The 27,022-nt window shown below is 45.1% G+C and overlaps 3 protein-coding genes and 1 non-coding gene across 4 annotated transcripts; 3 read left to right on the top strand and 1 right to left on the bottom strand.

The window, feature by feature from the left end:
• Positions 1-3,260: 3,260 nt before the first annotated feature.
• Positions 3,261-5,298, top strand: LOC123404750 (the record flags this gene model as incomplete). The annotated part of the gene is made up of 2 exons (XM_045098695.1): positions 3,261-3,520; positions 4,103-5,298. Coding segments are annotated over 2 exons (1,104 nt in total), but the record flags the coding sequence as incomplete, so codon positions are not given.
• An 8,124-nt stretch (positions 5,299-13,422) lies between these two features.
• LOC123404749 lies at positions 13,423-15,387 on the top strand. Its single transcript, XM_045098694.1, has 2 exons — positions 13,423-13,640; positions 14,273-15,387. The coding sequence occupies exon 2, from the start codon at positions 14,274-14,276 to the stop codon at positions 15,111-15,113; it is 840 nt and encodes a 279-aa protein (XP_044954629.1). The 5' UTR covers positions 13,423-13,640; position 14,273; the 3' UTR covers positions 15,114-15,387.
• Positions 15,388-15,778: 391 nt separating this feature from the next.
• TRNAV-AAC lies at positions 15,779-15,852 on the bottom strand. The gene has a single exon. It is a non-coding gene; the product is annotated as a tRNA-Val (tRNA).
• A 3,424-nt stretch (positions 15,853-19,276) lies between these two features.
• Positions 19,277-22,819, top strand: LOC123404748 (receptor kinase-like protein Xa21). The gene is made up of 3 exons (XM_045098693.1): positions 19,277-19,427; positions 19,571-22,249; positions 22,335-22,819. The coding sequence occupies exons 1-3, from the start codon at positions 19,385-19,387 to the stop codon at positions 22,727-22,729; spliced, it is 3,117 nt and encodes a 1,038-aa protein (XP_044954628.1). The 5' UTR covers positions 19,277-19,384; the 3' UTR covers positions 22,730-22,819.
• The last annotated feature ends 4,203 nt before the right edge of the window (positions 22,820-27,022 follow it).

Genomic DNA, 27,022 nt, shown 5'->3' with positions numbered 1-27,022 from the left:
ACTTCCCCTAGTGTATAACAAATATCTAGCACAAGGAGAAGAAGGAGAAACGACCCCCACAGCAACAGTCGATATTCTTCTTCTCTCATATATGGTGGACACTCTCTCACCTGATTTTTCGACCATCGATGATGGTCGCTACTCCTTCTTCCCCTAGTCCATAACAAATATCTAGCACAAAGAGAAGAAGGAGAAGCGACCCCCACAACAATAGTCGACATTCTTCTTCTCTCATGTATGATGGACACTCCCTCACTTGATTTTTCGACCGTCGATGATGGTCGTTATTCCTTCTTTCCCTAATGCATAACAAATATCTAGCACAAGGAGAAGAAGGAAAAGCGACCCCCACAACAAAAGTGGTTCCGCTGCACGCCACGTGGTTCCGCTGCACGCCACGTGGGACTAATAGTCTTTCATTTTTAAATGACTGTTTTAATCAAAAACAGATCTGTTACAAAAGGGATTTCATATTTTGAACTTATTTGAACCAAAGACTTTTTGTATATATATGTGGTCGAAATGCATGATACCATGAAGTTAGAAAGGGCTAAACCATTCAAAAGTAGCAAATGAAGTTAGAAAAGACAAAACAATTCAAATTTGGAAACTATAATGGCACAAACACAAACTAGACATATATAAATTGGTCCAAGCAGTACATGATACTAGTCCAAACAGTACATAATAATAGCTATCATAGATATATATACAAGTGTTCGACATTGAGAACACTACTCGTTTGAATCGGAATGTCCACCTTATTCGAGGTGACCCCGGCCATAGTTGACGACTCGAATCTTGCGGTACAACTCGTATGAAACGTATGCATCTTTTGCTGCATACTCAATGTTGATACGATCAAGTGGGGCCTTCTCCCAAAGTTTGTGCTGAGACTTTGGGAAATTGGTCTTCATATTACCATACTCCTCGTCGATCAAGGCAACTGCCATATGAGCCATCGAAGTCCTGACATGTCGAAGACTGAATACCGTTTGGAGATCAATAAGGCAACCAGTTGGTATCTCAATACCGAAGTTGTACCTCATATTCAGCTTGTCGTTCGTTATGTCAACGGTAGCAAAAGTGATGCCGTTGCGAAGGAAGTCCATGAGTTCTGGACAATGCTTGTCACTACTGCAACAGAAACAAATTAAAATGGAACAAATGTTACATACTGCTGCAATAAGGAAACATGTTTCACTACAACTAAAGAGAAAATTATCTTTAGGATTCAAATGGAACATATTGCTATCCTATGCAATTTTCATATCCTATGAATTGATCAAGAAACCGTAAATTAACTATGACATATATATATATATTCTCCCACAGTTTTGTAAATATTCAATAAGCTAGACATATTGCATATTGCTATCCAATGAAACCTAGAGAGGTCACTATAGCTATCCAATGGAACCTAGAGAGATCACTAGCTATATGCAATTTTTACATATCATATTGCTATCCAATGGAACCTAGAGAGATCACTAGCTATATGCAATTTTCATAACCTTGGATCAAAGAACACCACATAAAATTTTATCACTACAACTATGATTTCAATGGAACATATTAAACCAATCAGATTTTTCAGATTTTGGAACACTATTCCAATCAGATTGTGTTCCCTTCAACTAATCAAAATTGTTTCACTACAACTATTTGAAGCGAACCAACTATGATTCCAATGGAACATATTAAACACTAGTTGATTCTAATAAGATTTTTCAGATTAAGGAACACTATTCCAATCAGATTGTGTTCCCCTTCAAGTAATCAAAATTGTTTCACTACAACTATTTGAAGGGAACCAACTATGATTGAAACAAATAAACTTACAATGCCATTACCTTGGATCAAAGAAAGCCTCAAAACTTACCTCGCCCATTGGAAGATCAAGACATGGTGTTTGAAACATAGTTGGATGATGGCAACACCGTGTTGATCGGCCGTGTACTCCAGATCAAGCCCCAAGAACTTCTCATGATCCACTGCGGCGTCAAGCCATTCCTTCAACTGTCTAAGAAAATGCGGCACCTCCCTGCTCTCGTTCGTGTACACGACATCGAGCTTGGTCTTGCCATGTGCGAGCACCTCTCCAAAGCGAGTTGGCATGGTGGAAGAAGAGAAGGGAAGAAGAGAGGGGAAGAACAGAGCGAGAGCGAGAGAGGAAGAAGAACAGAGAAATGGCGACGCGACAAAGACTCTGCTTCGGTTGTGGTTTTGGGATGCGGGATGCAAACCGTTTGGGCCTTTAGTCCCGGGTTGAGCCACCAACCGGGACTAAAGAGGGATACCAACGGTTGCCACCACTACGGCATTGCACGTGTCAGACCTTTAGTCCCGGGTTGAGCCACCAACCGAGACTAAAGGGGGATACGAACGGTTGCCACCACCGCGGAACACCACGTGTCAGTCGCTGGATCTTTAGTCCCGGTTTTTGGCGCGAACCGGGGCTAATGCATCGAACCGAACCGGGGCTATTGCCCCGCTAGGGCCTGGCAGCTCGAACCGGGACCAATGCCTGGCATTGGTCCCGGTTTTAGTTTGAACCGGGGCTAATATGGTTTTGGGCTTCGACCGAAAGACCCATTTTCTACTAGTGCACCCACGGTGATGCTACGATGGCAAACCGATTGCTTCTATGATGTTGCGATGTTGTGCTTCGACGATCGCGATGGGTGCTTCAACAACTGCGATGATGTTGCGACCAACCATGACAATGCCACGCTTCAAACAGTAAAGACGATGCTGCGATGGCGTGCTTCGACGACCACGACGATGCTACGGTGGAGGCCCGAGTGCTTCGACGATGTTACGACAGCATGCTTCCCGATCCTGACAATGCTGCGACGACAATGGCACGACTGCATCGACAATGATACAACGGCACCCCGACTACTAGGCAAATGCTGGGATGGGATGCTTCAACTGTCGTGGACTCAAGAAAGCTACCCTAAACATTGCTATATCCAAAAGCAACCATGGCTCCATGAGATTGCGAGTACCAAATCCAACAAACATCCACTACCAATGTCAAGATAATGGTGTTGGAATCCTTGTTTGGTGTTTGCTATGTGCTTCATCCTAAGAGCTTTGTCTTTTTAAACATATCATTTTAAGATTACATCTAGCATCATATACGTAGTTACCATGGCAAAACACTGCGTGTGGTGTACAAGTAAAAAATAAAAACAGGACCATGTACTTTTAGATAAGCACCAGCTCCTTTCTCTCGTACTGAATAAAAAAATAATTACACGCTTGTTCTCTCTTGCAAGCGCGTGCCAGGGATTCCCGTTCCCACTTCCCACCAGCGCCGCCACAAGCCGCCGGTCGCCGATCCCCCGCCTCCCGCCGTCGCGCGGAGCATCCAGGCGGGACGCCGACGCGCTCTCTCTTCCCCTGGATGCCGCGCTCCTCGACAACGACCCGCCTCTGAGCCTCCCTCCTCTCTAAGGCCGGCCAGCCGGCCGCCGACCTGGATCTGCCTCGTCACCGGATCAACGCCGCCTCGGTGAGCTCCTCTTCCACTCTCGTGCGTCTGCTAGCTGCTCCCGCTTGAGCTACTGGTGTCTTCCTGCTGCTTGCGTGTGCTACTGTTCTGTTGTGCCATGGATCGATGGGTGCTTGTGCTGAACTGCTGATGCTAGTGCCTGCTGTTATCAAACATTGTCAGATTTCCAATTGAACCATGCGTACACAGTGGGCATTGCTATGCGAATTTGTCAACTGAAGCATGTGAGCACACTGGGCATTTTACTTGCCAATTGATAGGTATCGTGCCTCAGTACAGCAGTCTGGCTGACACATAGGTGAAGTACAGATGCAAGAACAGAAATGCGTCTGCAGCTGGTTAATATCCCAAGTGCTTACTAAACGCAAGTAGCAGCGCTGATGCGAATGCGATGTGCCATGCTTCCTAAATCCCAACTGTTGGTCGGTATCTCTTATGTTTCGACTCATCAAAGTATGCATTGTAGCTGTGAAAGTGCTCGGTTTATATATGGTCACTTCTTGCTTGGTTCTTTGATTTTTTGATTTTTTTTTTGCTTATGATTACTTATTTTATCGATGAAACTATTTCTTTCTCCCCCAGGCTGTTTGTGGTTAAATCCAAGGACTTGGTGCGATATCAGGTCATCGAGGGGAGCAAGGACATGCAAGAGTCAGCAGACACTGAACCTGTTGTTAAAGTACCCAGAGAGCCTGCCATCATTATCAATGGTGTCCCAGACTTGCCTCCTGAGTTCACATCTGATTCACAACTTGCAGTAAGAGAGGCTCCTCGATCAAGAGTCGATCACCGCTTGGGGGAATGGCTAGAGGGGCGCAAAGTGAGGAAGCTGTTTGGAGACACGTACTATGTAGGGAAAGTTGCCAAGTATGACAGTCAAAGGAATTGGTACTGTGTTGTCTATGATGATGGAGACCAGGAAGATCTTGAGTGGCATGAACTGGACGAGATCCTGCTACCGTTGGACATAACCATTCCACTCAAAACACTTGTGATGGACAAATTCAAACATCACAATGTTGTTCGTGACTACAGGACTAAGGTGGCTAGACCAAGAACTAATGTTGCCAGCAATAAGATGGTGGTTAGAGCAGTAAATGGCCAAGAGTCAAACAACCTACCACTACCAGGGTTGGTTCAGGCGTCAGCATCAGCAGGAGAAAATGCTCTAGTATGTCTGAAACCCAGTGATCAACCTAAGAAAAGAGGCAGGCCTCGAAAGGATAGAAGTATATCAGGTGATATTCAACCTAAGAAAAGGGAGGATAGAAGTACATCAGGTGATACTCAACCTAAAAAAAGAGGCAGGCCTCCAAAAGAACCTGGAGAGAAGAGTATGGATAGGCTCAAGTTAGACACTGTCAGGGCAGAAAAACTGAAGAGAGAAAGCATGCTTCTGCGAGGGGCACCACCTGGAAGTCAGTAATTCTGATAATCAATGTCACTGTTCCAATATAGTATTTCGTAGAAACATCCGTTTGAGCGTCAATTCATTCCGGACGGAGGGAGTAGTAGACATCTCTACATATTCCAGTCTATGTATGCTTGCGGCACTAGCATTTCAATGTTATTTGTACTACCCAGGGTACAAACAAACCTTGTAAGCTAGATTCCAGATTTACTATGTGTGCACTATCATATAACAATTTCTTTTTGTATACATACAAGTATATCTGCAAACTGTTTAAAAAAAATTCTGGTATGGCGGTCTTAGAAGTTCTCCTTCCTATACATACAAGTTGTGGTTGTCTGGCTGAATGAATTGTTTTGAAAGATCATTGAGCTAGTTGTTTCGTCAGTGTTGGAGATCCTCAATGGAAAGCACATTCATGTATTACATACGTACTAACTACTGCACTGCACTGAGATGTTTAGAGAATTTAGTCACCTATACTGAGAGTTTTTGTGAAGTGAGAGAACACTTTTCTCCAGTTAGGTCTTGCAAAATGTGTCTGAATCTACAAGACAAGCATCCACATAGGAATGGGATCAGATGAGAAGGCCATGCTGGAGGGACTGAACCATGGCAATCAGTGCTGACCTTGCGTCAGCTTCTTCATTCATACACGCTGTGGAGCAGGCCATGTCGGAGCGAGCAGAGCGGGCTAATCGCCGATGCGGAAAAGGAGGAGGGACGAAGCAACCTGTGTGCGTGTTACAGTTGCAGATGGAGATCTACTCCAGCGCCCTGGATGTACCTGGTGTCTCTTCTCTGAACAATTCCTTCTCAACCCTTCCATATTTACCTGACAAGGGAAACAGAACACCATGGCATACACTTTCTCTATTGTATGAGTGATTCCTTCTCAAACCCTTGCATACTTACTTGACAGGTAAACACTGTTCCTGGTAGGAGTTCAGAGAATTAAATTACAGGAAAACAATACTCAAGGAGCTCGGCTGACATGGGTTCAGAGAAGAAGGCACAAAAACAGAATAGGAAAAAACAAGGTTTGGGTCAAGCTGTTCAAGAGGATTTGTGGCCAAAATGAATGCCATCTGGTCAGGAATCAATGGATAGATTGAGCGCACAACCTTGCCGGAGAGAGAAGACCGGAGGGGTCGTAGGACGGCTATAAATCTGACGGAACGCCCAGAATTGCCCTCAGTTGTACAAGTGGGTGCAAGCTCACGACATTGAGGCTTGCTACTGTACGATGATCAGCAACATGTCACAGGTGTGCAATGGAGTTGTTAGATGTGCGAGAGCCCTTCCTATCACAACCCCGATCAATGAAACTTGTAACCGGACACTGACATACTTTGCAGTCAGAGTTCAAGTTGCCAAGGCATAAGTTGCAACGAAGAAGCTGTTGCGATCACCCATTACGTATAGGGCCACAAGACTGACATCTTGGATCTTACATAGGGCCACACATCAACAAGTATCAAGACCCATGGGTCATAAGAACATTCAATGTCCTTCAAGGCTTATCCACTCAGACGATACTCATCCATACAGATGACATCTAGATCAACATTACTCGAACGTCAGACGTACATCTATTCGGACAAGTATTAACCATACATAGTGATACCGCATAACTCACTTGGATATGTGAAGACCAACAATCAACATGGCAGATCATGTGTTGCCTTCATAGTGGATATTAATGAGGCTCTTCTGACGGGTTACATTAATTCACCACTTGTAACATAGAGGTGACGGAGTGACGCACTTTATCTAAGCCATCCCTCACCACATAGCTTGGGGCCTGTCTCTCATTCTTCCATCTCTCTCTCAAACTCGCTCATACATTGTAATCTCCGGATTCATATTCAAATAAGAGAAAGTTTCTCCGGAGCATGAGACATAGGACTGTTATCTCCACAGCGAGAGGCCCGAACTCGTTAAAAACACTATGTCACCCATTTGCATCTCAATACATCATGCTCCTTAACCTATCCCATTTCAATTGTCAGGATCGTTCCCACGACAGTTAATGCTCACCGTAGGGCATGACATCTATTGAGCCATGATGCAAATAGTTTTTCTTTTTCAATCTCCGGCAACAGACCGACAACCATCTCAGGAGAATTTGGTTGCCGGAGTTCCGGCCATCACGCCATTCGCGCAAAAGGATCAAGAGATCGCTTATTTGACATCATTCAATCCATTAATTATCTAGCATTAACAATATCTTAGCCTTAAGCTTTAACTAGACAAGATTATTACTCCCTCCGTTCCTAAATATAAGTCTTTTTAGAGAATCCATCAGCGAACTACATACGGAATAAAATGAGTGAATCCATACTCTAATGTATGTCTATATACATCCATATGTAGTTTCCTAGCGGAAACTCTAAAAAGACTTATATTTAGGAACAGAGGGAGTATTATTTAATTCCCATCATACCTTTAATTAAGAAGGGGTACATACCGATCTCGACCGTTGATGTGTTTAGAGGGGGTACCAAAAACAGAAGTGTTATGAATATCTTCTAGAAAATAATATGTCCTAGAATGGTTTCAATATATATAAAGGTTGTCGACCAACCACAATGTATAGCGAGCTTCTCCAATCATTTTTTTGATCTTTGTGACTAATGAAAAAAGCACGCTCTTTGTTTCAAGTGTTTCACTAGTCTTGTCTCATATAAGAACTTGTGACTTGTTAGTAGAAACAAGCTTGTGGCGGCAGGCTCCACATCAGAGGGTACCGCCATAGCTTGTGGCGGCAGGCTCCACGTCACAAGGGTACCGCCATAGCTTGTGACGGCAGGCTCCACGTCACAAGGGTACCGCCATAGCTTGTGGCGGCAGGTCCCACTCTTTCGTTTTTTGTTCCCCATCAGTGTTGGTGGTCGTTCTACTCAACATGCTTCCACACGCTACAGCGGCAGCCCTTGCCACCTCCAGCTGTGGCGGCAGGTGCCATATGTCGGTTGTCTGTCCTAATGCCATGGTAGTTTTGTTAATTACGTTCAATGGTGGTCCTTCTTATCAATACAGTCGCGCAAGTGGTCCAATATGCCAAAAGTTCTTAATAAGACAAATAGATGGGAATTTTATGCCTACAATGATTAGCTAGTTTTTATTGTCTAATGTCCCAAAAGATAGAACAAACCCCACTAATATTTGAATGAAATGTGTGGTCTTTTTTTAGCAAGGAGACAAGCATATGATCACCTATCTACCCAGTCATGATGACATATACATGTGCCATAGATTGCTTTCCATCCGATTGCTAGTTAGTTCTTCTTTGGGAACAATGTTATTTTTATTACAGTATGGACATGGAGAATAATGAGTTAAGCTACCTCACTAAATTTTAAAATGGCCGCTAAATGACTGTGCAAAATCATCGCATGTGAATGAAAATGCCTCTATGTGGACAACCATTTATCTATGAATATCTTCTAAAAAATAATATGTCCTAGATCCGGTTCAATGTAGGTAGGTTTCGACCAACCACAATGTATGGCGAGCTTCCTCCATCAATCTCAAAGATCCAATCATTTATTTACAAGTTGATTGGAGTACATGCCAATCAATTTTTGGATCTTTGCGATTGATGGAGAAAGCTCGCTCTTTGTTTCAAGTGTTTCACTAGTCTGCTCTCCTATAAAGACTTGTGACTTGCTAGTACTCCATATGTATGGATCTTTCGATTGATGGCGTAGAGAACAAGCTAGAGAAATGGACGAAGGTAGTGCAGGCTAGCTAGCAAGTAACAACGTACATGCATATCAGCATATGTATGCACATTTAGAAATGTAAGGAACTTCAGAATAGGAGACATCAGGATGCCAAAGCGTAGCCAGATTTGAAGGCTTCGTAAGACACGGTGTGCTTCTCTGGCGTGCCACCGCTCACCAATGGCCATGATAGGCATCTCGTATTTCCTGGTCTAACCACCATCAACTTGTTTGGAATGTTAAAGTGCCACTTAAGTTAAATCAATGTATGACCATATTATTGACAATAAACCTATTCCAAAATCTTCGCATATTTGGAATGTTAAAGTGCCACTTGTTGGCTTTTGAACGTGCGTATGCAGCTGTACAGGCGTGCCTACGCGATTCTTGCTTCGGACGGCTACTTGACGGAATTTGCATAACTAGCGACACGAATAAAACTGATCGATGGATTTGATGGCTAAAGGCCCGTGTCGAGCCTTTGCTTTGTATTGCTTTTCGTTTTTCTGGTTACGCAAATTCCGTCAAGTAGCCGTCCGAAGCAAGAATCGCGTAGGCACGCCTGTACAGCTGCATACGCACGTTCAAAAGCCAACAATTGGTATCTAGAGCCTCGACGATCTACGATCTACGATGACGGACAGCGACGCTGAGTCGGTCAAATCCGGCAGCGGCGGTGCCAAGGCGAACAAGAACGGCGACAAGGTGAAGAAGGGCGTCAAGTCAGCAACCTGTGGTGGAGGAACGAGCGGCGCTAACGTCCAGGCGCATCGCAACATCCCCATCCAGTACCCGATGCTCACCGACGCCAACTACGGCGTGTGGGCGGTGAAGATGAAGATTATTCTCCGAACCCTCCGAGTGTGGCAGGCAATCACGGACGACGACGTCGATGACGAGTCCGACGAAGGTGCCATGGCCGCCATAGCCCAGTCCATGCCGGATTCCGTGCTGATGACATTGGCGGAGTTCGAGACGACAAGAGAGGCGTGGAACGCACTCAAAGAGATGATGATGATTCGTGGTTATGGCATGCTAGATTTGGACACGTTAACTTCTACGCCTTGAAGAAGATGTCAAAGATGGAGATGGTATCCGGGATGCCAGTTATCGACCATGTTGATCGAGTATGTGACGGGTGCTTGGTTGGAAAACAACATCGCAGGCCATTCCCTGCTCAGTCTACCTATCGTGCAAGTGATGCACTCGAGCTGCTCCATGGTGATCTATGTGGCCCTTTGCAACGAGTCTTGCCTTGTACTTCACAATGGAGCAGCTCGAGTGCATCACTTGCACGATAGGTAGACTGAGCAGGGAATGGCCTGCGATGCTGTTTTCCAACCAAGCACCCGTCACATACTCGATCAACATGGTCGATAACTGGCATCCCGGATACCATCTCCATCTTTGACATCTTCTTCAAGGCGTAGAAGTTAACGTGTCCAAATCTAGCATGCCATAACCACGAATCATCATCATCTCTTTGAGTGCGTTCCACGCCTCTCTTGTCGTCTCGAACTCCGCCAATGTCATCAGCACGGAATCCGGCACGGACTGGGCTATGGCGGCCATGGCACCTTCGTCGGACTCGTCATCGACGTCGTCGTCCGTGATTGCCTGCCACACTCGGAGGGTTCGGAGAATAATCTTCATCTTCACCGCCCACACGCCGTAGTTGGCGTCGGTGAGCATCGGGTACTGGATGGGGATGTTGCGATGCGCCTGGACGTTAGCGCCGCTCGTTCCTCCACCACTGGTTGCTGACTTGACGCCCTTCTTCACCTTGTCGCCGTTCTTGTTCGCCTTGTTGTCGATGTTGTCGTCGAGATCTCCGCCTGTGTCGTGCGCGGCGTTGTCGCTATCTCCTGGCGACCTATGCGCGTCGTCGTCGGTGTCGGCACCATGATGATCACTACCATTGTGGTCACCTTGGTTGGGCGTCTTGCCAATCACCTGGACATCCTCCCCTGCATCATCATCAGTTGGAAATTCAACTGCAAATATGTTACTGTTTGGAGCATCGTCGGCTGCGGCGCTCCAATTCCACGCTTGGTTTTCTTCAAACACGACGTCGCGTGAAATCCGTAGACGCTTGGTTTGTGGATCGTAGAAACGGTATGCCTTGGTGCCAGAACTGCTCTCGTAGCCGATCGTAGCACCATAAGTTAAAAATCTTTTTATGGTTTGTTCACAAAGGTGTTGTTTTAACTAAGGACAACTTAGCCAAGCGAAAGTGGAAGGGAAATCGAAGGTGTAGCTTCTGTCAGTCGTCTGAAACAATTAAGCACCTCTTTCTGGACTGCCCTATGGCTAAACTTTTATGGCGCTCAATCCATATTGCCTTTAACATCACCCTGCCTACTAGCATTAACATGTTATTTGGGACGTGGCTGGACGGGGTTAATGTTCGTTTAGCCAAAATAATTCGAGTTGGATCATCCGCACTTTTGTGGGCTATTTGGAACTGTAGAAATGACCTAGTTTTTAACAGACAACATTGTATTAATTTTTTGCAGGTTATCCTCAGGACTACCGCCTTGATCCCCATGTGGTCCTTACTCACTCCTGTGGAAACCAGGGAGCCTTTGATTACTGGGTGTGCCCGATGGGAGATGGTAGCTCAGGCTATCTTCAGCTGATATGGATGGCGACATGCTGATAGAATAGGGAGTTAGCCAACTTCACCTATCTCTATCGTTTCTTTTGGGCGTTGATCGCCTTGTAATTTATGTTTACGAGTTACCTTTAGACTTTGTACTTGCTTTGGATTATTCCGGTTCTTAATAAAGGGCTGCATGCATCACTCGATGCAGAAGCCGGGGCGATGCCTCCTTTTCGAAAAAAAAAACTTGTTTGATGAACGGATCTACGAGCAAGGTCGGTCGTCCTGTATTTGGGAACAAAATTTCCACCCGTGTTTACTCGGGTTGTAATTTTTGGGAATTCAACACTGGATTTGCCCTTCTATTTGGGCACTTCAACTTTGAGCACGAGCTACACTTTGAGTTCGCAAGATTTTGCTTTGCATGTACGGGGACAATTTAGTGAAGTGAACGAAGGTAGCTAGCACATGCGGTGCGCTCAGAAGTTGTTATGTCTTGTATGAGTATCACAAAGAGCAAGAGCAAGTTTCAGGGAGCGGTTTGGTACCTTGGAGCCCTGGATGAGGTTGGAGTCTTGTTCACTCCAACCTTTCAAGTAAGATAAAATCTACGGCTATCAGTTCTCCTTCATATACATATAAGTTGTGATTGTCTAGCTGAATGAATTCATTTGAAAGATCCTTGAGTTTGTTGTTTCATGAGTGTTGGAGATCCTCAATGGAAAACACATTCATGTATATATTAACTATTGCATTGTGCAGTATAAATTCGTCACAACAAGGTGTTTAGCGAATTTAGTGACCATATTGAGTGTTCTTGTGAATGAGAGAACAATTCTCTCCGGTTAGAGCATCTTCAGCCGGAACTTGCAAATCCGGTTCGGTTTGTTAGTGCGACTCTACTATGAAGTTGGGGTCGTTTGTTTGGAGGACTTCAGTGATGGCGCTGATGCTTGCAGCACCTCGATGGTCCGTCCATGCTGCCCATTGTGTGTGGGTTGAATTGTATCCGCATTAGACTGATTTTTTGTTAATTAACCTGATAATTATCGCTTATTTCTTGATCAATGGAAATGAAAAAAAATACTATGTCAAACAAAATTAAAATAAATGCATTCCCACCCTTCCTTTCTCTCGAGAGCGTATATCTTGAAACGGCTCAACTCGTGCTACACATGTACGAGCCGCTTTATGGGCCATTAGATGTGAAAGGAAGGGATATGATGCAGCTAATATGGGGGGGAGGGGGGGGGATGGTACATGTGCATACTAGTCCTTGCTTTATGGAGCATGTGCTTCTATTAGGTCCCCTCGAGAAAACAATTAGACACTAAAAAACGATTTTCTTTTTAGTTTCAAAGTGATGCTACATCGATTATGTCAGGAGGAACAGCTTGGAGAAACAAGAATTATGAAGAATGAATATTCTTCCATGTGCCAAAACGCCCCTCTCTCTTAATCATGTTATTGTTAATATATTTTCAAATGTGTTTCTCAGAAGCAAAACATACAAATGTGGAACACACGAGAGGAATGTACACAAAAAGTACGTGTGGCCTGCTGAAAAATTCAGTTTTCCAAATCACTGGCCAACATCAACCCAATAAAATCACACGTACATGGGTTCAAAAATAAAATAAAATCTGCACAACACTTACAAGTCTTGATGTTACAACATGTGGAACCATCAATCATGTGAGATCTTGAGCATTTCTAACCGAATTTTTCCAAGTAAACTTGTATTAGCAGACTTGCGAAGATGGACCCGTGATGCGTAAAAAAATATAAGACCGTTTAGATCAGAAAAATCATTACATCGTGGTTATTTGTAACCTTCATAAGGAGGTTCACTCAAGGACCGTGCAAATTCCAGTATCCTGATTGCGGATCTATGGTGCCTGTCTTGTGCTGCTTGCGATGCGTGCTCGGAAACACGCCAACGTCTTCATTACCAAGATCATCTGAAAACGTTGGAATTCAGATGATCTTGGGATTCACAAGGACCATCAGTATAATCAGCTGCACTCCAAGGATCGTTCTGCAAATGCACCATGAGCCTAGATCTTGGCCGCATCGTGTCCCTTGCTTCCCAATCCAACGGTCCATAAGCGGCTGCTGCATCTTCATCTCTCCCTTTCTCTCTTGCCGACTCAAGAAAAAAAAAACTCATTTCTCTTTTTGCCAGCGGTTCCCAAATCCCCACCGGCGCCGCCACAAGCCGCCGGCGGCCGCTCCCCCGGATCCCGCCGTCGCCGCCCCCTCGCCTCCTCTGCAGCGAACCCCCTCTTCCTCGCCGCCGCCCTCCTCGACAACGACCCCGGCTCTGCTTCCTCTCCGACGCGGGCCGCCGCCGATCTGCATCTGCCTCGTCGCCGGACGGTGAGCTCCTCTTCTGCTCCCGTGCGTGCGCCAGCTGCTGCCTCTTGAGGTGCTGGTGTTGTGCTGCTGCTTCCTTGTGCTACCAGATGCTGATGGATGGGTGGTTGTGCTCATGCTAGTGGCTACTGTTCTAAAAAATTCGTCATTTTTTCAATTGAGATAGTGTGCGTTGCTCTGTTGTTTGTAGATAATCGCTTAATGCAATTGCTACACGCTTAATGCAATTTTATCGTTTGATACACTAGTACATTGTATACGTCGTACTAATACAGCAGTCTGGCGCATAGGTGAAGTACAGATGCAAAAACAGAAATGCATCTGTAGCTGGTTAATATCCAAGATGTCCCCTAAATGAAAGTAGAGATTCAAGTATCAGTACTGATGCGAATGTGATGTGCAGTGCTTCCTAAATACCCCCTCTGTCTCAAAATATAAGACCTTTTTTGTCACTGAGACATAGGGAGTACAAGTGTTGGTTGCTATCTCTTATTTTTCGACATGCCTGACTCATCAAAATATTGAATTGTAGCTGTGAAAGTCTTTGACTTATGCTTGCTTGTTCTTTGATTTTTCTTGCTTACGATGAGTCGATGACCCATTTTGTGGATGAAACAATTTTCTTTCTCCTCCAGGATGTTTCTAGCTAAATCCAAGGAATGGATGCAATATCAGGTCATGGAGGGGAGGAAGGACATGCAGGAGCCAGACACTGCACCTGTTGTTCAAGTACCCAGAGAGCCTGCCATCGTTATCAATGGTGTCCCAAACTTTCCTCCTGATTTCGCATCTGGTTCACAACTTGCAGTAAGAGAGGCTCCGCGATCCCGAGTTGATCATTTCTTTGGTGAATGGCTAGTAGAGCGGAAAGTGAGAAAGTGGTTTGGAGACAAGTACTATGCAGGGACAGTTGTCTGGTATGACAGTGGAAACAATTGGTACACCGTTGTTTATGAAGATGGAGACCAGGAAGATCTTGAGTGGCACGAACTGGAGGAGATCCTGCTGCCGTTGGACACAACCATCCCCCTCAACACACTTGTGATGGACAAATTCCAACATCAGAATGTTGTTCCCGACTACAGAAGTAACGTTGCTAGCAATCAGATGGTGGTCAGAGCGGCAAATGGCCAACAGTCAAACAACCCACCGCTACCAGGGTGGCTTCAGGCGTCAGCATCAGCAGGGGGAAATTCTCTAGCATGTCTGAAACCTAGTGATCAACCTAAGAAAAGGGGCAGGCCTCGAAAGGATAGAAGTACATCAGGTGATATTCAACCTAAGAAAAGGGACATGCCTCTAATAAAGGATAGAAGAACATCAGGCGATGGTCAACCCAAAAAAAGAGGCAGACCTCCGAAAGAACCTGGAGAGAAGAGTATGGATAGGCTCAAGTTAGACACTGTCAGGGCAGAGAAACTGAAGAGAGAAAGCATGCTTCTGCGAGGGGCGTTACCTGGAACTCAGCCATTCTAACAATCAATATGGCTGTTCCAATATCTAGTAGTAGATATCTCTAAATATTCCAGTCTATGTATGCTTGCGACCCTAGCTTTCAATCTACTCTGTGCAACCCAACCCAGCGTACTTTTATATGTATATTTACTATGCGACTGCTGTCATATCTAATTCTTCTCCTAGAGAAGAAGTATGTCTGCAAGCTGCTTAAAATTCTTGTGGTACGGTGTTTAGAAGTTCTCCTTGTGAAAATGGAACCTGGTTGTGGTTGATTTATTTCCATGTGCAAGCACATCTACAAGCTGTTGAAAATTTCTTCTGGTACAGTCTTGCAACTTGTCCTTGTGGAAATGGAACCTGGTTTTGTTTGTGTGGCTTAATTTCTTCTTTACTTGTCCTTGTGGAAATGGAACCTGGTTTTGTTTGTGTGGCTTAATTTCTTCTTTACTTGTCCTTGTGGAAATGGAACCTGGTTTTGTTTGTGTGGCTTAATTTCTTCTGAAAGATCCTTGAGTTGCTTGGTGAGTGCTGGAAGGTTCATAAGAGATGGAAAACACATGTAGATTCATGTACACATTTATTTAACTATTGCTTGCACTGCGAGTGTAAATCTGCGGGGATTTGACATGAAAGAGTTCAGTGAAGAACACACACACACACAAAAAAAATAGGGGAAAAAGAATTGGCTTCGCCCGGGTTCGAACCGGAGACCTTCAGTGTGTTAGACTGACGTGATAACCAACTACACCACGAAACCAGCTTGTTCCATTTAATGTTTAGGCCTTATTTGGCACAATGGTCCAGTTATTCATTCAGGTGAGATAGTGACTGATAGTCAATTCGTACTATGAAACACCCACAGTAAATACACGGACAGCCCATTAATTCCAGAGCAACCAAGAGCCACCAGTTCTGGTTCTTGCTATAGCAAGATGGAAAACAAAACATCATATAGTTACAAACTTTTATAGCGACCGCGTCAACCGTCCCGAGCACTGTTCGACCCCCAGCATGGAGGACGACATTCCCAGATTTACTTGTTCTTTGTGCATGATCACCACGAGCTAGCTAGCTACAATCATTTTTCACTACTAAGTTTATGCTAACCAGCTAATACTAGCCAATACGGAGGCTTGTCTCAAACAAACAAAAAGACGGTACAGAGCAGTTACTAGACGGCCAGATACTCGGACAAATTAACTGTTTTGACTTTTTTATAAGTTCAGCACGTTGACACTATATGTTTTTTTTTTGAATCTAACCTTTTTTATCGTCATTGTCTTTGGTGATAGGGTAGCACATCCTACCACCAAAGCCTTTGGCGGTAGGACTTACTTACACCGTCATGTCCGTTTGTCGCGAAAATAGACCCTATCGCCATAGTCGATGGCGGTACGGACCTGCATGCAATTATAATAAAATGATATTTATCGTCTTTTTTCATAAAACGGACATGGTGACGTAGGTAAGTCCTACCGTCAAAGGCTTTGGCGGTAGAATGTGTTACCCAACCGTCAAAAACGATGACGGTAGAAAAATGATCAAATCTAAAAAAAATACACATAGGGTCAAATCCAAAATTATTTTACACATAGGGTCAAATCATGCTAAACTAATAGAAAAGGATCAAAACAATGAATTTGTTCCACATACTCAGTTCGTATTGCCGGAAAAGAAAAGAAAAATGTTGACATTTGGTTGTTATCTGAGCGTCCCTACAATGTTTTAGGTGGCGCTTTTACAAGCCAAGACACTACACGGGTACACCGCAAGGGCTAGTCACCGCTATTGTAAGGCCCATTGTTGCTGCCGAAAGTTAGGACGAGCTACTTTGTAATGCGGTATGTCGCTGTTGCAATACGGTACGTGCGATGCTACAAGGGCCGATCACCATCGCTGCAAGCTGGATGCTAGATGCTACAAGGGTAGACCCATTGCTGCAAGCGGGTTGCATGACGCTGCAATGGCTGGCATCACTCTGCAAGGCCGGGACACTCGATGCTGCAAGGTATGCACTAAGGTTGCAAGCGAGGCGCGTGATGCTACACCGGCCAGCATCACTCAGCAAGGCGGGATGCGTGATGCAGCAAGGGTCGATTTCCGTTGCTGCAAGCGGGACACCTGACGCTACAAGGGTAGATATGGTTATTGCTCCAAGCAGGCGCTCACGTTGCAATGGTTGACCCTGTTGCTACAAGCGGGACACATGATGCTCCAATGATCAGCACCACTCCTGCATTTAGGATACATGATGTATGTTGTTGCAAACGTGGCATGCGAAGTTGGAAAGGTCGACCAATACTATTGTAAGATCGAACGCGTGACGCTAAAAGGGCTGACTTGTCGCTGTAAGCAGGACGCAGGATATTGCAAACAACCTATTATGCTTTCTAGGTACATAATCGACTTGAAGATTGGGCATTTGGGAATAAAGAATAGATTTGACCAGCAGGAGTCCAAGTTAGAGATTACATAATTTTTTTGTTCTGTATTAAGCTTTTCACTTAGTTTTTAAGAGTGAAACTACTTTGAACAATTATTTGCATTGGTTTTCTTATAAGTGCATACCACTTGGCCAATTAATTGTATCAATTATATTATCCCTTATATTATATGATTGTATTTTGGCTTTGCTTTTTGTATCCTTCAAAACTTCGCCCCGGGTAACTTCAAATCCTGGATCCGCCACTAAGTGGAATAGTTAAATTTCATCACTGAAAAGGTGGATGATTTTATTTCACTTTAATGCGCCAACTTTGACCGACAAGATCAAATGATGGAAAGTTTGTCGATGTAGTAAGTGAACGGTTTGATGTTTCTGATTATTGAGGGGTTTTCTAGCCTAATGTCCTATTTTGATTTGAATTGTAGTTTTAGTGTATATAATATAAATATATTCTGGTGTCGGTATGTGGCATTTAGTAGGGGCGAATCCCCTCCAGAAAATGCAAAATAAATTGTACCATGTTAACATTAACTACAAGAAATCAATGCTGTTTTAAGCATATTCTTTGGAATTAGTATGATAGTTAAATTAGATTATACACTGATTTTGAATAAAAGGAATATATTAATATCAAGAAGATGTCAATTATACACTATACCGTGAAGTATCGCAAATTATATACTGGATGTAGTTTTTTCGTTCACCATCAGCATGACCCTGCAAGGCACGGCATCTCAACATCATTTTGTTGTCCATATGGATTACGTACGTTTTTTTTAGAAAAGGAGGAAGACCCCCGCCTCTGCATCTAAGCGATGCATGCAGTCATTTTATTAATTATTCATAAAAGACCTTACAAAGTAATACATCAGTAAGACTGAAGCCACCGTCTAGGCAACATATGTCGCTACTTCTATACAGTTGATGAAGGGATGCTGATAGTCTGGGCCTAATACCAAACAGACCTCGCAGCCAAACCTAACATCTAAGACTAGAGGCCCCAACAAAGCCACCTGCCGATTATGGGCATCCACTGGTCCGACACACACTTAGAGGTCGCCGCCACCAACTGCCACCAATCCATCTTCAGAACTGTACTAACGCATCCACCTTGCCCGGTCTAGAGCCGTCGACGTCACCACGACGCCAGACAGCGTCGCCCTCCTGTGCGAGTCCATCATCGCACATCAGATGCTAAATCACTAGGGCGCCACGCCATCGAGATCCGTCGCCTTGAATGTGCAGGATCAAGCATCGCTCCACCGAAGAAAACATCCACTGGTCATCCGAGCCCGCGTACACCTCCAAAAATGACGCCCCCAAGGATGACATCAAGGCTCTAACAAATACTCATGGTGAAAACACAACGAAGCACAAGCCGTTCATGACCACACAACCCATTCTGGAAGTAAGGCCATCACGCACGCACGCACGCACGCAAGCGCGCAAGCACACACACAAAGACACAATTCTGAATGTGCATCTTGGATCAGTAAACCGGTCGACATGGATGCACGTTTGTCTGCATCGATATGGTGCAGAGGATTTGTGTCGTGTTCCGGTGGAAAAGACTATAGCTGGACAACGGGTAGACCTATGGGGATTAGCTCAAACAGCGACACCAATGGTGGGGGACAAGAGCTGAAAAGTAGCGGTTGACGGACTCCAGGACGTGATGATATGCAGCTGTGGTCAATCTTAAGATAAGGCGTGGAAATTTGAGATGACATGCAGATGTGGATGCGATGACGCTGTGAACGTGGTTTTAAACCCCTGGGACCTCAGCCAGTTTAGCATCCAGTATCCCAACTCACATTTCACACCACAACACCCGGAAAAAACCATGCAAGAACGGCCGCCGTCTTGTGCGACCCGCCATAGCAAAGGTAAGGTGTCCTACTTACTCCTCCTATCGAGCAAGCACTATAATTTGTTTCCGTACTTCATGAAATCAAGGTCACACAACTCAGCTAGCTGCATAAGTGAACATATGTAGACAAACAATATGTTTATTCTTAACACTTTGCAGGTAACGGAGGGCATATGTCTGCCAATCTACCGTGGAGACTCACCATGCTTATGCTACTGTCATTGCTCCTCATTTCTTGTGGGGTTCGCAACGCCCGTTGCTCCATAGTCCCTTCTGATAACAGCATGGACATGCTCTGGTTGCTCGATTTCAAGGCCGCAACCGACGACCCAACACAATCCTTAAGCTCTTGGAACAGTAGCATCCCCCATTGCCTGTGGAAGGGCGTCAACTGTAGCCTGGCACACCCAGGGCGTGTCACTGCACTCAACCTCACCCGCCAAACCTTGCAAGGCAAAATCGCTCCCTCTCTTGGAAATCTAACCTTGCTCACAACACTGATTCTCTCCTCAAACGGCTTTTTTGGTCAGTTGCCCACACATAACCGCCTTCATAGGCTGCAATACCTTGAATTGGGCAACAACAAGTTGCAGGGGTTCAATCCTGATGCACTAAGAAATTGCTCCAACTTGTCCTATCTAGACCTTTCTTTCAACTTGATAACTAGCTCACTCCCCCCAAACATCGGTTCCCTCTCCAGCCTTGTCCAATTGGACCTTGCACAAAATAGCTTCTTTGGCATCATCCCACCAAGTATACAAAACATCACCAAATTAAAGTTTCTCGCTCTGTCAAATAATCAGATCGAAGGTAACATTCCGGTTGAGCTTGGGCACTTACCAGATATTACCATGTTGCTTCTAGGGGGTAACATGTTATCCGGTAGAATCCCAAGAACACTTCTAAACAATTCTGCCCTTTCAGTCCTCGACTTGAATTCGAATTTTCTACAAATGAAACTGCCTTCTAACATTGGCGATACTCTTCCAAATCTCATTGCGCTTCAATTGCAGGACAATATGTTCGAGGGTAAAATCCCTGCCTCCCTAGGCAACGCTTCATTCCTATTCATAATACAATTATCATATAACAATCTTACCGGCCAAATTCCGACTTCTTTCGGAAACCTTCGAGATATGACTTATCTAGAACTCGATCATAACAAGTTGGATGCAAAGGACAATCAAGGATGGAAATTCTTAGATGCATTGAGCAATTGTGGTTCTCTGCAAGTCCTCGGGTTAAATGATAATCATTTGAATGGAGCCATACCTAATTCAGTTGGAAATTTGTCGACTAGTCTTAAAGAACTTGGATTCCATTATAACTACTTGTCCGGGACAGTTCCAGAGGGCATACGAAATCTTACTGGCTTAACTATGCTGTTACTTGATCATAATAACCTAACCGGTCCAATTGGAACATGGGTTGGAAATTTTAAAAACTTATCAGTTGTAAGTCTTTCAGATAATAAGTTCACTGGGCTGATTCCATCCTCCATTGGCAGCTTAGCTCAGCTGACCGAACTCTTCTTCTCTCGAAATAATTTCGAAGGTCCTATACCGCCCAGTTTGGGAAACCTTCCATTTCTGTTACAGCTGGATCTTAGTAATAACAGTCTACAGGGCCATATTCCTAATGAGCTCTTTAGTCGTCTCTCTGGAATGACCAATTGCATAATATCCTATAATAACTTAGATGGTCCAATACCTCCGGAGGTTAGCAATCTTAAACAACTTACGAAACTAGACCTTTCATCGAACAAGCTCTCTGGTCAAATCCCTGTCACTTTAGGCGAGTGTCAGGGGTTGGAGATCCTCCTAGTGGACAACAATTTTCTCTCAGGAAACATTCCGAAGTCCATGAGTGGTCTAAAAAGTTTGAGCATGCTCAATCTTTCGCATAATAATTTGTCAGGATCCATCGCAACAGAGCTAAGTAATCTTCCATATCTCACCCAGCTGGATCTGTCTTATAACAATCTACAAGGTGAAATACCAAGAGATGGAGTATTCAGAAATGCTACAGCTACTTCAGTTGAGGGTAATTGGGGGCTCTGTGGAGGTGCCATGGATCTTCACATGCCCATGTGTCCTACTGTTTCCCGGAAATCAGAGACAGAATACTATTTGGTCAGAGCACTGATTCCATTATTTGGCTTCATGTCACTTATAATGCTGACTTATGTTATATTCTTTGGCAAGAAGACGTCACAAAGAACATACACAATTTTGCTTTCTTTTGGTAAGAAGTTCCCTAGAGTTGCTTACAATGATCTAGCTGGAGCTACAGGGAATTTCTCAGAGTTAAACCTTGTCGGAAGAGGAAGCTATGGTTCAGTGTACAGAGGAAAGTTAACTCAAGCTAAAATACAAGTGGCTATAAAGGTTTTTGACCTTGATATGAAATTTGCCGACAAAAGTTTTGTAACCGAATGCGAGGTTCTGTGTAGAATTCGGCACCGGAACCTGGTACCTATCCTAACTGCGTGTTCAACAATAGACAATAAAGGTGATCCTTTCAAATCTCTAATTTATGAATTCATGCCTAATGGAAATTTGGACACATGGTTGCATAACAAATATTTGGGTAGTTCTACAAGATGTTTGAGTTTAGCCCAAAGAACAAGCACAGCCATTGGTATTGCTGATGCATTGGCTTATTTACACAATGATTGTGAAAGGCAGATTGCACATTGTGATTTGAAGCCAACAAATATCCTTCTTGATGATGACATGAATGCTTATTTGGGAGATTTTGGCATAGCAAGCCTCATTGGACATTCAACCTTAGACACCTCAATGGGACTGAAGGGAACGATAGGGTACATCGCTCCTGGTATAGCAACTCCCGCACTTCCATTTGTTATTTACATTTAGAAATAACTTTACAGTTTGCTTATTACTATTTTATCTCTTGGTAGAGTATGGTCAAAGTGGGCAGGCATCAACCCATGGCGACGTTTACAGTTTTGGAATAGTACTCCTAGAGATGCTCATTGGCAAAAGACCAACGGCGGATCCTATGTTTGAGAATGAACTCAACATGGTCAACTTTGTGCAGAGGAGCTATCCGGATAAGATACATCATATCATTGATGCCCGCCTCAGTGGAGAATGCAAGATCTATATCCGAACAAGCATTGGAACAGAAAATGCGGCCCATGGATGCGTACTATCACTCATGCAAGTGGCTTTGTCTTGTACGCGTCTGATCCCAAGGGAACGCATGAGCATAAGAGAAGTAGCCAATAAGTTGCATTCAATCCAAACATTATACATTAGAGAGACCAAGCGAGAGCAAGTCTTGCTTCGCTAGAGTGGTTTGCACCGCATCGGGTCATGATTGTATTTTAAAGCAGGTTCAGTTCACAATAGACATAAATAAAAGAAGAGAAATTAGCCATAAGTATATATACTTTTTTTTTTTGCGGGATATAAGTATATATACTTAGACCATACCACGTCTCGGTGCTACACCACATGATGGAAAGTCGATCCACCAGGCTGGCTTAGGGCTCAGCAGGCCACGATATATATGGCTCATGCGCCATACCCCACTAGTAGGCCTCCTCCAAAAACACCACCGACTTGACATACAAGATGTTAAATTGTGATCCAAATCCTACAGTATCAGACTAGACGTAGTACAAACGGTGTGGGCCTTTGCGTTGGTACCGACGCGTACGAGTACAACTGGTTTACTTGTCTTCCAAAGACTCTCATCTATTGCCCCTCATATATACTTCATGTAGTCGCAACTAAAGACAACATGTCGTTTCGTGCTTGTAATACTTCACCCTTATAGTGATTGCGTCTTCATGCGTCCGTGGTTTTCCCTCGCAAGAGTTTTCACGTAAAAATCCGTGTCTTTCGTGTCTCGTTGATCTCGTTTTATCTAAAAGTGATATCTTTTTTTTTAAAAGATCCAGCTGCTGGCTGGCATATATTAAGATAGCAGAAAGCATGGCGGGAATACAAAAGGGTGGGGTTGATCAAAAGATCAAAAGGACATAACAGGAAGAAATCGCGGAAAAAAATTCTGAAAAACAGGAAAGTCTGACGCAGACTTTGTACTCCTCACGTAATTTCCCTGAACGGGTGCTCTAGGAAAACTGCTCCAGCTTGCCTCCAAGATTGGAGAGTTGTGGAGATGGAGGTGGATATGCTCGCGGCTCTTGCTGTTTTGTTTCTGAAAGTGCACTCATTTCTTTCTTTCCAGATTTCTGATAGAACGAGGACAATCATTGTCCTAGCTCCTTTTTTGTATTCTGGTCTTGCCTTGCTTATCATTGTGGTGATGATCTCTCTGGCTGTTTTTTTATGGGCCCAAATTGTTGGGCTTAGTGAGGCGCATCCGGTGCGAGATGCCGTCACCCCCCATACTGCCGTTGTGACATTGCATCTCCAGAAAAGATGATCTGCTGATTCCAAATTTCTGAGGCATAGCTGACAGAAGTAGCTGTTTTGCCAGCCCCTTCTTTGCAATCTGTCGTTGCACCAGAGCCTATTTTTTGTCAGCAGCCATATGAATATCTTGACCCTTTGCGGTGCCCAAGTTTTCCATGTGAAGTTGCTGATTTCCGACGTTGTTCTTCCTAGGAATTGGGCTTTGTATGCTGAGTTAGCAGAGTAAGTCCCTGAGGCCTCATGTCTCCATTTGATTTGGTCTCTTGTTTGCTCTATCAGCTGGATGTCCGCTTCCTGGAGCCATCTATGCAGACGCAGGACGTCAACCCAAAGGTGCGTCGTGTCTCCGTGCGCAAGGTCGGCTATCCAAGCGTTGCCTTGTAGCGCCTCATGCACATTCCTATTTTTTCTCCGTGAGTGCCTGAAGAGCGATGGGTATATCGTCTTTAGCGCCCCCTCACCCGTCTAGTGGCAGTGCCAGAAGGAGGCCGTTTTTCCATCCCCCAGGGTGACTGACGTGGAGGCAGTAAAAAGGGCTCGATCATCGTCATTGCATGGCAGCTGCATGCCGTTCCATGGCCTTTGCGGGCTTGTCCATGACAGCCATAGCCATCGCAGCCGGAGCGCTCTCGAGAAGCGATGCAGGTCCAATACCCCTAGGCCACCGCTCTCCACGGGGGAGCAGACTATTGGCCAACTGACCTTGCATTTTCCTCCACTGAGGTCTTCTTCATGTGCCCATAGGAAGCGGCGCCTAACCTTGTCTATCTCGTCTAGGAATTTTTTGGGGGTTCTCAGGACGGATAGGGCGAAAGTTGGCAGCGCGGTGAGTACGCTTCGAACCAGGACACGCCTTCTTGCGATGTTCATTAGCTTTCCTTTCCATCCGGCTAGCTTAGCTCTAATCCTATCTAGGATGTATTGGATGTGTACCAAGCGAATCCTGCTAAGGGTGAGAGGTAGTCCCAGGTATCTTATTGGGAAGCCTATCTTCTCCCCTCCGAAAGCTGTGAGCACAGCGTCGAGATTTATCCCTTCGCAGCGTATTGCCGAGACAGTAGACTTGGCAGGGTTGATGTGCAGACCCGTGGCACTCCCGAAGTCTACCAGGATGCCCATAATCTCTTCAATTTCTTCCTGGATGGGATTTGCGAAGATGATGGCGTCATCCGCATAAAGACTGAGCCTTAGCGAGATGTCTCCATTCGGCAGTGGCTGGAACTTGTTCAGCTCAGAGGCCCTGCACAGGAGCCTGTGCATGGTGTCGATGGCTAGGATGAAAAAAAGTGAGGATAGCGGGTCTCCCTGCCGCAGACCCCTTTTGTGCCAGATGGGTCTGCCCGCGGCGCCATTTAGGGTTACCCTAGACGATGCAGAGCTAAGGAGTAGAGCTATCCAATCCGGATCCATAGAACCAAGTTACACATACGAGTTTTGAGATCGAGAACCAAGTTACACATACGAGTTTTGAGATCGAGAGCTACGGTTGCGTTGATCCATCCGGATCGATTTCGGTTGCGCAGCCGTACGCGCAAGCCGAGTTCGACACCCTGCTGCAGCCATCGTAAGCGGCGTCGTATATATCCGCGAGTTTCGCTGCTGTGCACACGATATCTTGATCGAGGATTTTACCAGCCGTAGCTTTCTCGCGTAGAGACGAAAGCCAAGCCGTCAAATCGCAAGTCGCACCTGCTGCTCCACGTCAAGTCTGGAGTACTAGTGCTACTAGTAGATTTGCCAATTTGCCAGCTACCGAGTATTAGTTGCTCCACGTGAAGCCAAGACCAGTTTCTGTCGCCTCATCCTTGAAATACGTGCACGGCAAAACGGTAGGTGTAAGGAAAAGTGTCCGTCCGTAAGTGACGGTTAGCGTAATTACCGGGGACAATCTTCGAGGCGATCCGATCTGCCACAGTCTCGCCGGCCGAAACCACGACGGCCGCCGTCTGACCTCAGTCCGCCTCGTTCCCACGAGTCCATCCCATCCACGTCTGTCGTTTCCAACCATCCCCGACCATCCACATAAGCCTTTCGTGCGATTTTAGGGCACACGGTTGTAATACACCATAAACCCTATTTTTGTTTCTGTCCTCATCGTCCTGGTCTTGACTGGCGGCGACATGAAAGATGTCGAAGGGATGCTTAGGGGGTTGAAGTTGACACCAGCGGAGAAGAGAGGTCTGAAGATTGGGGAGGAGGAGAAGGGGAAAGCAATCGGGTGGGAGCAGGATGAACCGCAAGCGGTGGGGAAGTTATTTTGAGAGAAACTAGTCCATGCAGGTGTCATCGGGCATACCATGGGTAGAATCTGGTGCCCAATCAAAGGTATCCGGTGCAGCGAACTTGAAGAAAACATCTTCCTGTTCACGTTCAAACAGGCTTCGGGATGGAGACGAGCACTGGAGGATGGTCCATGGTGGTTTGACAAGGAGTTGCTAGTGATGGAGGAGTTCGACACGGACAAAACGGTGGATGAATATGAATTTAACATCATCCCAATGTGGATTAGGGTTTATGGTCTACCACTGGGGTCAATGAACAGAGCCATGGGGAAAAAATCGGCAAAGACTTCGCAGAAGTCCTGGATGTGGATGTGGGATATGATGGAAAAGCCATAGGGAAGTTCCTTCGGATCAAGGTGAAGCTGAGCATTAACATCCCTTTGATGAGGGGCTTTGTATTGGGTCGGGAGAAGGAAATTGAGCAAATGATAGAAGAGGAGGGTCAGCTAGACAACACAAAGAAGAAAAAGCTAAGGTGGTGTCGGTTTGAGTATGAACACATGCCGGACTTCTGCTATACCTGCGAGATAATTGGGCACCGGGACAAGGAGTGTAAGATGAGACCGGCAAAGGATGAAGCACCACAATTTGGCCCTTGGATGAGAGCCGAGGATGAAAGTAATAAATCTGTAGAAGGGGCTAGAGGAAAATGGATGGGAAGTAGGTCGAGTGAAGACAGTATGGGGGCAATGGGCTACAAACAGGATGGTATGGATCGTCGCCCATATCATTTGGGGCGAGAAGGATCGGGCATGGGTAGTGCAACCCTTTCATGGCGCAAAGATGGTACTGCATCCCGTAGTAGTGGAAGAAGCAGCAAGGAGGAGGAGAGAGAGGTGACTAGTCCACTTAAATCTGTAGGAAGGGATGATGGTGTCGGCTCAAAAGGAACTTCGAGACACTTAAGTTTCAATGACAAA

This window comes from Hordeum vulgare, chromosome 6H (assembly GCF_904849725.1).
Source record: "Hordeum vulgare subsp. vulgare chromosome 6H, MorexV3_pseudomolecules_assembly, whole genome shotgun sequence".
NCBI classification, from domain to species: Eukaryota; Viridiplantae; Streptophyta; class Magnoliopsida; order Poales; family Poaceae; genus Hordeum; species Hordeum vulgare.
The sequence above is the reverse complement of the archived record's forward strand: the minus strand, read 5'-3'. Positions and strand labels throughout refer to the sequence as shown.